Genomic DNA, 13,395 nt, shown 5'->3' with positions numbered 1-13,395 from the left:
TTAAAAATGGATTTCTAATTCCTTTCTTTTTCTGGGTATTCAAAATGATTGGGTGAAATTTCTTGATGTGCATTGTTATTGTTTCTTTCATCCTCATTCGTTTGGTACTTTTATCTTTTTAACTCAAGAACTCCATAGGAATGGGACTTGAGTATTTCAACAAAAGAAAATTGGGAAATGGACTTTTGTTAAGTGTTAAATGAACCCTTTTGGTTAGGAATAATTGAAGGTGTTTTCTGATATAAATTTCTATAAAGATTCAAGAAACTTTGAGAAAAGTCTTTCTTGAACCTTATTGTTGAACCTGGAAAGCTTCGGCTAAACTTGCCGTAGTAACTCAGAAACAGAGATAAAGATGCTATAGCAATGTACGAATTTGCAGGAATGCAAATAATTTTTGTTATCCATGATTTGAGATATACCCAGAAGCCCTTAACATTGATAAATTATTTCTTTACTTTTTAGATCAGATTTTAATAATTGATAAAGACTATCCAAAATTTCTTGTTATAAAAATAGAAAAACTTCAATTCAAGAATCCTTATTTCAGAAAAATAATTCAACTTGTTCCCTGAGAACGATAACTCTATCTTCAGAAAATTACTACCAACAAAATGGCCGTTGCTAGGGAACGATGTTTGATTTTATTTTCCTTTTGTGATTTTGTTTTAGAATTGTTAATTTTTTTTTTCCTTTTCTTCTTTTCTTTTTCACATATTTTTCTTGTTATCTGCTAACTCCAATTTCAAGTTCCTGATAGATTCTTGCAGAATTCAATTCTAATTACAATAACCAGCAGTATTACACATATTGCTGCTGAATTCTTGAAGATGGCAGAATCGAACAATGAATTTGTTAATGGAGAAAACGTCAATGGCAATGGGAATGGCAACATGCTCTAGTTGTGGTGGATGAAGAGCTTCCCATTGCTGAATATGCTATTCCATCACTTGATGGTGAGATTCCTGGCATAGTCCAGCCAGGAGTGGAAGGGAATTTTGATCTCAAACCAGGAATGATACAGCTGCTGCAATCCATGACTCAATATCATGGATTACCCAAGGAAGACCCCCACAAGCACATAACAAAATTCATGAAAATCTCCTATACTTTTGTTGTTCATGAAGAATCCACATAAGCTATTTCCTTTTTCTCTAGCTCGGGCAGCAGAAGAGTGGATCGAAGATCTGCCTGCGCAGTCCATCACCACGTGGAAGGAGCTTGGGGAAGCCTTCCTTATGCGGTTTTTCCCACCCACAAAGGTGTGTGATTTGAGGGATGACATCACAGGGTTTAGACAGTATGTTGATGAGTCAATCCATGAGAGCTAGACTAGGTTCAAGGGGTTAATCAGAAGGTGTCCTACACATGGTCTTCCTAAGTGGGCCACCATTCAAATTTTCTATAGAGGATTGAGTCACCAAGGTAAAACTCATTTGGATTCTACTGCCAATGTAGCAATTTTGTTGAAAAGGTATCCAGAGGCTTATGAGACACTTGAGAGAATAAGCCAGAACAGTTGCCAATGGCCAGAACAGAGAGATGAAGCTCCAAAGAAGGCAGTTGGACTTTATGAGGTGAGTGAAGTCACTTCCATGGCAGCTGAGATGGCAGCATTGCATAACACTGTCAAAGTTTTAGTCAAGCAAATGGCCGAAACCAAACAGCAACCACCTGCCCAAGTAGCTGCAGCCACACCAATCTGCTCACTTTGTTATGGTTCCCATTTGTTTGAGGAGTGCCCAAGAAACCCTTCTTCAGCCTTCTATGTTGATGACTACAATAGAAACTACAATAATAGAGGGAATTACAACCAAGGTAGATGGCAGCAATAAGGTGGAAATTTTGGCCAAAATCAAGGCCAAAATTACCATCAAAATGTTGGAAATAGAAATCAACATCAGTCCTTCCAAGGAGGGCAGCAATCTTATCAGCCAAAAGATCCTTTTCCACCTAGTTTTGACTCACAAAATCCTAGAGATCAACAAAGGCAATCAAATGCAAAAAATCAACCTCCTCCAAATGACCAGTGGTCAAATCGAATGTTGCAAAATCATGAGGTCATGCTTCAAAGTCATGGAGCAATTTTAAAGAGCTTAGAGACACAAATGGGGCAGATTGCATCTTCCCTTAGCAATAGACCAGTGGGGACTTTTCCTAGTGATACTGAAGCACCAAGGAGAGATGGAAAGGAGTTTTGTAAAGCTCTCTATTTGAGAAATGGAAGAGAGGTTGAACAACCAGAGCATGTTATTAGGCCTTCTACATTGAGGAAGTTGGCAGAAAAAAAATGTTCAACCAATTGAAAAGGAAGAGCCTACTGTAATTGAAGTGCAAGATTCAGAAAGCGACAAGGAGCAAGGTGATTTGAGAAAAACAGAAAAATCAGCACCTAAATTAAAGGAGCCAGCCAAACCTATGCAGAAAAATGAAGTCATTCAACCAATATCAAAGGCAAGGCAGATTCCATTTCCACAAAGGTTCCAAAAACAAAACCAGGAGCAGCACTTCAAGAGGTTCTTAGACATCCTCAAGCAACTCCAGATCAACATTCCATTTGTGGAGGCCCTTCAAAACATGCCAAGCTACATCAAATTTATGAAGGCATCCTATCTAGTAAGAGGAGAATAGAGGAGTTTGAGACAGTGGCACTTACTAAAGAATGCAGCAGCATCCTCTCCAGCAAAGTACCTCCTAAGTTGGAGGATCCAGGTTTCTTTACGATTCCTTGTATTATAGGGGATAGGAATATTGGTAGAGCTTTATGTGATTTAGGCTGTAGCATTAATTTGATGCATGCTTCCATTTTTAAGCAACTAGAAATAAAATCTTCCCCCACCACATTAACTCTCCAACTAGCTGATAGGTCTATTGTATACCCTGAAGGAAAAGTTGAAAATATTTTGGTAAAGGTGGAAATATTTATTTTTCTTGCTGACTTCATAATCCTTGATTGTGAAGTTGATGAAAACATTCCTATTATAGTAGGAAGACCATTTTTAGCTATAGGGGGTGCAATGATAGATGTTAAAAAAGGAGAGTTAACAATAAGGGCAAATGATGGCACTATGATCTTTAGTGTTTTTAAAGCCATGAGATTTGTGGATGATGAAGTTGATGATTGTTCTGCTATAACTATCATTAATCACTTGGTTGCTGCCCATGTTCAAGAAAATCTTGAAATTAGTGAATCTGCTATTTTCGAAATTAATGAGAATGCTGCATCTGAACATGATCAAACATGTGCATTCACGTCTTATCCTACTAAGTTCTTTGGTGATAAACATTTTGAGTCCCTTGAACTTCATGAAAGAATCACTAAACCTCTTAAACCATCCATTGTGGAACCACCTGGCGTGGAGTTGAAACAACTCCCAACCCACCTCAAATATGCTTTTCTGGGAAGAGATAACACCCTCCCAATAATTGTTGCATCTGCCCTCAAAAGCAATGAGGAAAATCAGCTGCTAAATGTGCTTAAAAATCACAAGAGATCCATTGGTTGGACCATGGCTGATATTAGAGGCATTAATTAGTCCTTCTTTCTATATGCACAGGATAAGGGTAATTGATGAAAATAACAGTTCTATTGAGCCTCAAAGAAGGCTCAATCCAACCATGAAAGAAGTGGTAAAAAAGGAAGTGATTAAATGGTTGGATGCTGGTGTGATATATCCCATTTGTGATAGTAGTTGGGTAAGTCCTTTGCACTGTGTCCCTAAAAAGGGAGGTATCACAGTTGTGCTCAATAAAAACAATGAGCTTATTCTAACTATAGGACCATAACCGGTTGGAGAATTTGTCAGGACTTTAGGAAATTAATGCAGCCACTAAAAAAGACCATTTCCCCTTACCCTTCATAGATCAAATGCTTGACAAGCTTGCTAGCCAAGAATAATTTTGTTTCATTGATGAGTATTCTGGTTACAACCAAATACCTTTAGCTCCAGAGGACCAACACAAACAATATTCACATGTCCATATGGCACATTTGCATTTAGGATAATGTCTTTTGGGCTTTGTAATGCCCCTGCCACCTTTCAAAGGTGCATGGCTGCCATTTTTAATGACATAATTGATGAGTATGTAAAGGTCTTCATGGATGACTTCTTTGTATTTGGAGACTCATTCGACAATTACTACCAACACAGGGCAAGTGAACCAATTTTTTTGCATATCGCTATTATAGTTAACTAGCCCTTAATCTGTTTAATTATCTTATGAAGATCTAGTATATTGAATTACATAATTAAGAGAGAGGTCCCGAAATGGGCCCTCCCACATTAGCGAACGGGGGCAGTAGTTGTATGGAGCTGGTACCAGGAACCCAATGAAGCTCATCATACCGTGAGTCCATGACAACAACATGGAGTGGCTGGCTGTGGCTAAATATGCAAATATGAAACTATCGAGTTCAATTTTCTAGTTTCACTTGGGCTACTGGTTTTCTTTTATAGTCATGGTAAATTATGTGGCTTGTCCTAAAATCTCAAAGAAAGAAGATAAAACTAATGAAATTATGCAATGTAATTTTTCATTTGAAAATAAAAATAAAAATAGCTATTTTGTTATTGAATTTGGTTATAGAATGTATGGGTTAATGATTTTATCTCAATTTAATATATTGAGAATTATATTGTGATTTAAATTGACATAAAATTTAACTAGATTCTTATCCAATAATTACGTTCTTTTTCCATAATATTTTTTTAATTCAAATCATTAAATCATAATAATTACTTGAACCTTTCTCTTTTTCTGCAAAAAGGGGGGAAATCGATTTTATGAAAGGAAATAATATTTATTTTCTTTCTCAATTTATAGCACCAAGAAAAGAATTTTCCATTTTATCATGTTCAGATTTTAAACTGAACATTCAGTTTATTATTAGTGCCTTTGATTTTCACATTGATATTTGAAAGGAACATGAGAGAAATACGGTAACGTTCATAAACTTCTCATTCAGATGAACATTCTTACACTTCCCCAAGTAAGATAACAAAAAAAGGAGAAAATATTTTCAATGTAAGACGAAAGTACTGTGTTACAAAAATTGTGTTAGTATATATGTATAAGTCAGTCCTATCATCATGAGGTTAGCACCTATCCAAGCGAGAAGTGATATCGAAGAACACATCTTCTCTGCAAGGAATTGTGAGACCACCGAGTGGATGATCATACCCGAATTCTTCCTCAGCTTGGCTCAGCAAGTATTGAAATGAAGGTTGGTTCAAATATGATATGGGAATCACAAACCGCTTCATTTTCTCTCCAACATACACTGCAAGATAGCCCTTTGGCACGTCCACTACTTTCGAAGTTGCTTTGTTTGCAACAAATGATGCTCTTTTGATACCTGGTAAACGAAAACCCATTTTTGTATGAGACTTGAGAACAGAATGGTCTAAAAAAAAGGACTTGTACAAGTTTGTGAATTTTTAATGCTTCAGGATGTGAATGGTTTGTGTTGGTCCTGAATGCTGGCTGCAATGAATATATATAGATAAAAAGGATATCGTTGGCTACTTGAATGATTGGCGGAGGAGGAGTACTCATAGGAGCTACTGGGAGACAAGGGCATATAAGAGGTCACATGGTGTTGTCTTTGAGACTCTCTCAAGGATCACCACATTAATTATAAAAGATAATACAAGTCCCACCTTCTGAACCAAAGGCCAACACGTTACTCCACTTGACATAATAGAGGTAACTCCAGTTTTCGCACGAAATTTTCGTTGTTTCCCGTATTCCCTCCAACGATCCCTCCGTCCGCGCTGCCAGCGCAACCACCACCGTTCGGACCACCAGCTCCGATTGAGCCTCCATTACCAGTTGGACCTCCATTCGTTCCATTGGATTCTCCATTGGAACCTCCTAACCCCCCATTATCACCGGTTCGACCTCGATCCAGAATCATTCCATTAATAATCCTTCGCAGATCTTCTTGTACCGATTTGGATTGACGAAAACGGTGTTCGATTCCTTCCTGCAAACGTCTTGAACGTTCTTCGCTATTAGTGAACCATAGCGTAAGCTTTTCCTCCAACGTCGACAAACGATTTTCCATATTCCTCGTCAGTACCATATAATGCTCCCAGAATTGGAAGCTTTGATACCAATTGTAATGTTAACAGCAGAATTATCAATTAACATACAAATAAGAATGAAGAGATGAAGTTCTCTGTAATGCTCTTACTGGTATTGAAATAAAAGAAATAAAACGTCTGTTACAACTAGAGCAATTCGAAAGTGCTCTATTCTCTCCTTCTACTCACTTACTAACTCACTAACTGACTGAATGGCCTCCTCTCCTCTCACTTATACTCATAACAACTTCCATTCCCCCACACGCATACTACCCATCCTTCCAATACGAATGCAACACTTGTATTTATTTTTTTTATTTTTCTTTTTTTTTTCTCTCCAATAGAAAGAGAAAGAAAAAAAAAATGGTACAAAAAAAATAAAGCACACAAAAAGGAGAAAATATAGCACAAAGTGGAAAAATTTATTATGATCCCCGTATTTGTGGTCCTTCCAATAAGAATGCAACACTTGTATTTATTTATTTTTTATTTTTTTATTTTTTTCTCTCTCCAATAGAGAGAAAGAAAAGAAAAGAAGTGGTACAGACAAAACAAACACACAAAAAGGGGAAAATATAGCACAAAGCTGAAAAATTTATTATGATCCCCGTATTTGTGGTCCTTCCAATAAGAATGCAACAGTTGTATTTATTTTTTTATTTTTCTTATGTCTCTCTACAATAGAGAGAGAAAGAAAAAAAATGGTACAAAAAAATAAAGCACACAAAAAGGGCAAAAGATAGCACAAAGTGGAAAAATTTATTATGATCCCCGTATTTATGGTCCTTCCAATAAGAATGCAACACTTGTATTTATATATTTTTTATTTTTTTTTCTCTCCAATAAAGAGAAAGAAAAGAAAAGAAAAGAAAAGAAAAGAAATGGTACAGAAAAAACAAACACACAAAAAGGGGAAAATATAGCAAAAAGTGGAAAAATTTATTATGATCCCCGTATTTGTGGTCCTTCCAATAAGAATGAAACACTTGTATTTATTTATTTATTCTCTCTAATAGAGAGAGAAAGAAAAAAAAGAAATGGAACAAAAAAAATAAAGCACACAACAAGGAAAAAAGATAGAACAAAGTGGAAAAATTTATTAAAATTTATTATGATCCTCGTATTTGTAGTCCTTCCAATAAGAATGCAACACTTGTATTTATTTATTTTTTATTTTTTTTTATTTTTTCTCTCTCCAATAGAGAGAGAAAGAAAAGAAAAGAAAAGAAATGGTACAGAAAAAATAAAACACACAAAAGGGGAAAATATAGCACAAAGTGAAAAAATTTATTATGATCCCCATATTTGTGGTCCTTCCAATAAGAATGCAACACTTGTATTTATTTTTTCTTTTTTTCTCTCTCTAATAGAGAGAAAAAAATGGTACAGAAAAAATAAAGCACACAAAAAGGGGAAAAGATAGCACAAAGTGGAAAAATTTATTAAAATTTATTATGATCCTCGTATTTGTGGTCCTTCCAATAAGAATGCAACACTTGTATTTATTTATTTTTTATTTTTTTATTTTTTTCTCTCTCCAATAGAGAGAGAGAAAGAAAAGAAAAGAAAAGAAAAGAAATGGTACAAAAAAAATAAAAACACACAGAAGTGGAAAATATAGCACAAAGTGGAAAAATTTATTATAATCCCCTTATTTGTGGTCCTTCCAATAAGAATGCAACACTTGTATTTATTTATTTTTATTTTTTTCTCTACAATAGAGAGAGAAAGAAAAGAAAAGAAAAGAAATGGTACAGGAAAAAACACACAAAAAGGGGAAAATATAGCACAAAAAGGAAAAATTTATTATGATTCCCATATTTGTGGTGCTTCCAATAAGAATGCAACACTTGTATTTATTTTTTCTTTTTTTCTCTCTCTAATAGAGAGAAAAAAATGGTACAGAAAAAATAAAGCACACAAAAGGGGAAAAGATAGCACAAAGTGGAAAAATTTATTAAAATTTATTATGATCCTCGTATTTGTGGTCCTTCCAATAAGAATGCAACACTTGTATTTTTTTTCTTTTTTTTTCTCTCCAATAGAGAGAGAAAGAAAAAAATGGTACAAAAAAAATACAGCACACAAAAGGGGAAAAGATAGCACAAAGTGGAAAAATTTATTATGATCCCCTTATTTGTGGTCCTTCCAATAAGAATGCAACACTTGTATATAATTATTTTTTATTTTTTTATTTTTTTCTCTGTCCAATAGAGAGAGAAAGAAAAGAAAAGAAATGGTACAGAAAAAATAAAAACACACAAAAGTGGAAAAATTTATTATGATCCCCGTATTTGTGGTCCTTCCAATACGAATACAACACTTGTATTTATTTTTTTTTCTTTTTTTTTCTCTCCAATAGAGAGAGAAAGAAAAAAAAAGAAATGGTACAGAAAAAATAAAGCACACAAAAAGGGGAAAATATAGCACAAAGTGGAAAAATTTATTATGATCCCCTTATTTGTGGTCCTTCCAATAAGAATGCAACACTTGTATTTATTTTTTTTTCTTTTTTTTTTCTCTCCAATAGAGAGAGAGATAGAAAAAAAGAAATGGTACAGAAAAAATAAAGATAACAAAAAGGGGAAAATATAGAACAAAGTGCAAAAACTTATTACGATCCCCGTATTTGTGGTCCTTCCAATACGAATGCAACACTTGTATTTTTTTTTTCTTTTTCTTTTTTTTTTCTTCTTTTCTCTCTCCAATAGAGAGAGAAAGAAAAAGAAAAGAAAAGAAATGGTACAGAAAAAATAGAGCACACAAAAAGGGGAAAAGATAGCACAAAGTGGAAGAATTTATTAAAATTTATTATGATCCTCGTATTTGTGGTCCTTCCAATAAGAATGAAAAACTTGTATTTTCTTTTTCTTTTTCTCTCTCCAATAGAGAGAGAAAGAAAAAAATGGTACAAAAAAAATAAAGCACACAAAAAGGAGAAAAGATAGCACAAAGTGGAAAAATTTATTATGATCCCCGTATTTGTGGTCCTTCCAATAAGAATGCAACACTTGTATTTGTTTATTTTTTATTTTTTTATTTTTTTCACTCTCCAATAGAGAGAAAAAAAAGAAAAGAAATGGTACAGAAAAAACAAACACACAAAAAGGGGAAAATATAGCACAAAGCTGAAAAATTTATTATGATCCCCGTATTTGTGGTCCTTCCAATAAGAATGCAACACTTGTATTTTTTTTTTTATTTTTTTTTGTCTCTACAATAGAGAGAGAAAGAAAAAAAAATGGTACAAAAAACTAAAGCACACAAAAAGGGGAAAAGATAGCACAAAGTGGAAAACTTTATTATGATCCCCGTATTTGTGGTCCTTCCAATAAGAATGCAACACTTGTATATATTTATTTTTTATTTTTTATTTTTTTCTCTCTCCAATAGAGAGAGAGAAAGAAAAGAAAAGAAATGGTACAGAAAAAATAAAAACACACAAAAGTGGAAAATATAGCACAAAGTGGAAAAATTTATTATGATCCCCTTATTTGTGGTCCTTCCAATAAGAATGCAACACTTGTATTTATTATTTTTTATTTTTTTTTCTCTCCAAAGAGAGAGAAATAAAAATAAAAGAAAAGAAATGGTACAGAAAAATAGAGCACATAAAAAGGGGAAAATATAGAACAAAGTGGAAAAATTTATTATGATCCCCGTATTTGTGGTCCTTCCAATACGAATGCAACACTTGTATTTATTTATTTTTCTTTTTTTTTCTCTCCAATAGAGAGAGAAAGAAAAAAATAAATGGTACAGAAAAAATAAAGCACACAAAAAGGGGAAAATATAGCACAAAGTGGAAAAATTTATTATGATCCCCTTATTTGTGGTCCTTCCAATAAGAATGCAACACTTGTATTTATTTTTTTTTCTTTTTTTTCTCTCCAATAAAGAGAGAAAGATAGAAAAAAAGAAATGGTACAGAAAAAATAAAACACCCAAAAAGGGGAAAATATAGAACAAAGTGCAAAAACTTATTACGATCCCCGAATTTGTGGTCCTTCCAATACGAATGCAACACTTGTATTTATTTTTTCTTTTTCTTTTTTTTCTTCTTTTTTCTCTCCAATAGAGAGAGAAAGAAAAAGAAAAGAAAAGAAAAGAAATGGTACAGAAAAAATAGAGCACACAAAAAGGGGAAAAGATAGCACAAAGTGGAAGAATTTATTAAAATTTATTATGATCCTCGTATTTGTGGTCCTTCCAATAAGAATGAAAAACTTGTATTTTCTTTTTCTTTTTTTCTCTCTCCAATAGAGAGAGAAAGAAAAAAATGGTACAAAAAAAATAAAGCACACAAAAAGGAGAAAAGATAGCACAAAGTGAAAAAATTTATTATGATCCCCGTATTTGTGGTCCTTCCAATAAGAATGCAACACTTGTATTTATTTATTTTTTATTTTTTTTATTTTTTTCACTCTCCAATAGAGAGAAAAAAAAGAAAAGAAATGGTACAGAAAAAACAAACACACAAAAAGGGGAAAATATAGCACAAAGCTGAAAAATTTATTATGATCCCCGTATTTGTGGTCATTCCAATAAGAATGCAACACTTGTATTTATTTTTTTATTTTTTTTTTGTCTCTACAATAGAGAGAGAAAGAAAAAAAAATGGTACAAAAAACTAAAGCACACAAAAAAAGGAAAAGATAGCACAAAGTGGAAAAATTTATTATGATCCCCGTATTTGTGGTCCTTCCAATAAGAATGCAACACTTGTATATATTTATTTTTTATTTTTTATTTTTTTTTCTCTCCAATAGAGAGAGAGAAAGAAAAGAAAAGAAATGGTACAGAAAAAATAAAAACACACAAAAGTGGAAAATATAGCACAAAGTGGAAAAATTTATTATGATCCCCTTATTTGTGGTCCTTCCAATAAGAATGCAACACTTGTATTTATTTTTTTTTATTTTTTTTTCTCTCCAAAGAGAGAGAAATAAAAATAAAAGAAAAGAAATGGTACAGAAAAAATAGAGCACACAAAAAGGGGAAAATATAGAACAAAGTGGAAAAATTTATTATGATCCCCGTATTTGTGGTCCTTCCAATAATATAGCACAAAGTGGAAAAATTTATTATGATCCCCTTATTTGTGGTCCTTCCAATAAGAATGCAACACTTGTATTTATTTTTTTTTCTTTTTTTTCTCTCCAATAAAGAGAGAAAGATAGAAAAAACGAAATCGTACAGAAAAAATAAAACACACAAAAAGGGGAAAATATAGAACAAAGTGCAAAAACTTATTACGATCCCCGAATTTGTGGTCCTTCCAATACGAATGCAACACTTGTATTTATTTTTTCTTTTTCTTTTTTTCTCCTTTTCTCTCTCCAATAGAGAGAGAAAGAAAAAGAAAAGAAAAGAAATGGTACAGAAAAAATAGAGCACACAAAAAGGGGAAAAGATAGCACAAAGTGGAAGAATTTATTAAAATTTATTATGATCCTCGTATTTGTGGTCCTTCCAATAAGAATGAAAAACTTGTATTTTCTTTTTCTTTTTTTCTCTCTCCAATAGAGAGAGAAAGAAAAAAATGGTACAAAAAAAATAAAGCACACAAAAAGGAGAAAAGATAGCACAAAGTGGAAAAATTTATTATGATCCCCGTATTTGTGGTCCTTCCAATAAGAATGCAACACTTGTATTTATTTATTTTTTATTTTTTTATTTTTTTCACTCTCCAATAGAGAGAAAAAAAGAAAAGAAATGGTACAGAAAAAACAAACACACAAAAAGGGGAAAATATAGCACAAAGCTGAAAAATTTATTATGATCCCCGTATTTGTGGTCCTTCCAATAAGAATGCAACACTTGTATTTATTTTTATATTTTTTTTTTGTCTCTACAATAGAGAGAGAAAGAAAAAAAAATGGTACAAAAAACTAAAGCACACAAAAAAGGAAAAGATAGCACAAAGTGGAAAAATTTATTATGATCCCCGTATTTGTGGTCCTTCCAATAAGAATGCAACACTTGTATATATTTATTTTTTATTTTTTATTTTTTTTTCTCTCCAATAGAGAGAGAGAAAGAAAAGAAAAGAAATGGTACAGAAAAAGTAAAAACACACAAAAGTGGAAAATATAGCACAAAGTGGAAAAATTTATTATGATCCCCTTATTTGTGGTCCTTCCAATAAGAATGCAACACTTGTATTTATTTTTTTTTATTTTTTTTTCTCTCCAAAGAGAGAGAAATAAAAATAAAAGAAAAGAAATGGTACAGAAAAAATAGAGCACACAAAAAGGGGAAAAAATAGAACAAAGTGGAAAAATTTATTATGATCCCCGTATTTGTGGTCCTTCCAATACGAATGCAACACTTGTATTTATTTATTTTTCTTTTTTTTTCTCTCTAATAGAGAGAGAAAGAAAAAAAAGAAATGGTACAGAAAAAATAAAGCACACAAAAAGGGGGAAATATAGCACAAAGTGGAAAAATTTATTATGATCCCCTTATTTGTGGTCCTTCCAATAAGAATGCAACACTTGTATTTATTTTTTTTTCTTTTTTTTCTCTCCAATAAAGAGAGAAAGATAGAAAAAACGAAAACGTACAGAAAAAATAAAACACACAAAAAGGGGAAAATATAGAACAAAGTGCAAAAACTTATTACGATCCCCGAATTTGTGGTCCTTCCAATACGAATGCAACACTTGTATTTATTTTTTCTTTTTCTTTTTTTTTCTCCTTTTCTCTCTCCAATAGAGAGAGAAAGAAAAAGAAAAGAAAAGAAATGGTACAGAAAAAATAGAGCACACAAAAAGGGGAAAAGATAGCACAAAGTGGAAGAATTTATTAAAATTTATTATGATCCTCGTATTTGTGGTCCTTCCAATAAGAATGAAAAACTTGTATTTTCTTTTTCTTTTTCTCTCTCCAATAGAGAGAGAAAGAAAAAAATGGTACAAAAAAAATAAAGCACACAAAAAGGAGAAAAGATAGCACAAAGTGGAAAAATTTATTATGATCCCCGTATTTGTGGTCCTTCCAATAAGAATGCAACACTTGTATTTATTTATTTTTTATTTTTTTATTTTTTTCACTCTCCAATAGAGAAAAAAAAAAAAGAAATGGTACAGAAAAAATAAACACACAAAAAGGGGAAAATATAGCACAAAGCTGAAAAATTTATTATGATCCCCGTATTTGTGGTCCTTCCAATAAGAATGCAACACTTGTATTTATTTTTATATTTTTTTTGTCTCTACAATTGAGAGAGAAAGAAAAAAAAATGGTACAAAAAACTAAAGCACACAAAAAGGGGAAAAGATAGCACAAAGTGGAAAACTTTATTATG

General features: G+C 32.5%; 3 protein-coding genes across 3 annotated transcripts; 1 reads left to right on the top strand and 2 right to left on the bottom strand.

Moving 5' to 3' along the window:
- Positions 1-830: 830 nt before the first annotated feature.
- On the top strand, positions 831-3,536 carry LOC133307091 (uncharacterized). Its single transcript, XM_061507513.1, has 6 exons — positions 831-888; positions 1,159-1,300; positions 1,475-1,818; positions 1,918-2,231; positions 2,284-2,362; positions 2,455-3,536. The coding sequence occupies exons 1-6, from the start codon at positions 831-833 to the stop codon at positions 3,534-3,536; spliced, it is 2,019 nt and encodes a 672-aa protein (XP_061363497.1).
- Positions 3,537-5,079: 1,543 nt separating this feature from the next.
- Positions 5,080-5,807, bottom strand: LOC133307092 (auxin-induced protein 6B-like). Its single transcript, XM_061507515.1, has one exon. It carries the CDS (start codon positions 5,373-5,375, stop codon positions 5,097-5,099), a length of 279 nt encoding a protein of 92 aa, XP_061363499.1. The 5' UTR covers positions 5,376-5,807; the 3' UTR covers positions 5,080-5,096.
- LOC133307093 (uncharacterized) lies at positions 5,684-6,067 on the bottom strand. Its single transcript, XM_061507516.1, has one exon. The coding sequence runs from the start codon at positions 6,065-6,067 to the stop codon at positions 5,684-5,686; it is 384 nt and encodes a 127-aa protein (XP_061363500.1).
- Between the last annotated feature and the right edge of the window lie 7,328 nt (positions 6,068-13,395).

The sequence above is a fragment of the Gastrolobium bilobum genome, unplaced genomic scaffold, assembly GCF_033153095.1.
Source record: "Gastrolobium bilobum isolate Gb01-03AN ecotype WA unplaced genomic scaffold, APGP_CSIRO_Gbil_v1 utg55194, whole genome shotgun sequence".
In the NCBI taxonomy this organism is placed as follows: domain Eukaryota; kingdom Viridiplantae; phylum Streptophyta; class Magnoliopsida; order Fabales; family Fabaceae; genus Gastrolobium; species Gastrolobium bilobum.
Note: the sequence above shows the minus strand (reverse complement) of the source record. Positions and strands in the feature narration are given on the sequence as shown.

Excerpts from the sequence above, each read along its gene's own strand:
- LOC133307093 (XM_061507516.1), bottom strand. The coding sequence starts at position 6,067 with ATGGAAAATCGTTTGTCGACGTTGGAGGAAAAGCTTACGCTATGGTTC.
- LOC133307092 (XM_061507515.1), bottom strand. The coding sequence starts at position 5,375 with ATGGGTTTTCGTTTACCAGGTATCAAAAGAGCATCATTTGTTGCAAAC.
- LOC133307091 (XM_061507513.1), top strand. The coding sequence starts at position 831 with ATGGCAGAATCGAACAATGAATTTGTTAATGGAGAAAACGTCAATGGC. Across the intron at positions 889-1,158 it reads CGTCAATGGCAATGGGAATG|CTCGGGCAGCAGAAGAGTGG; the intron begins GCAACATGCTCT and ends CTTTTTCTCTAG. Across the intron at positions 1,819-1,917 it reads TAGAGGGAATTACAACCAAG|GGCAGCAATCTTATCAGCCA; the intron begins GTAGATGGCAGC and ends CCTTCCAAGGAG.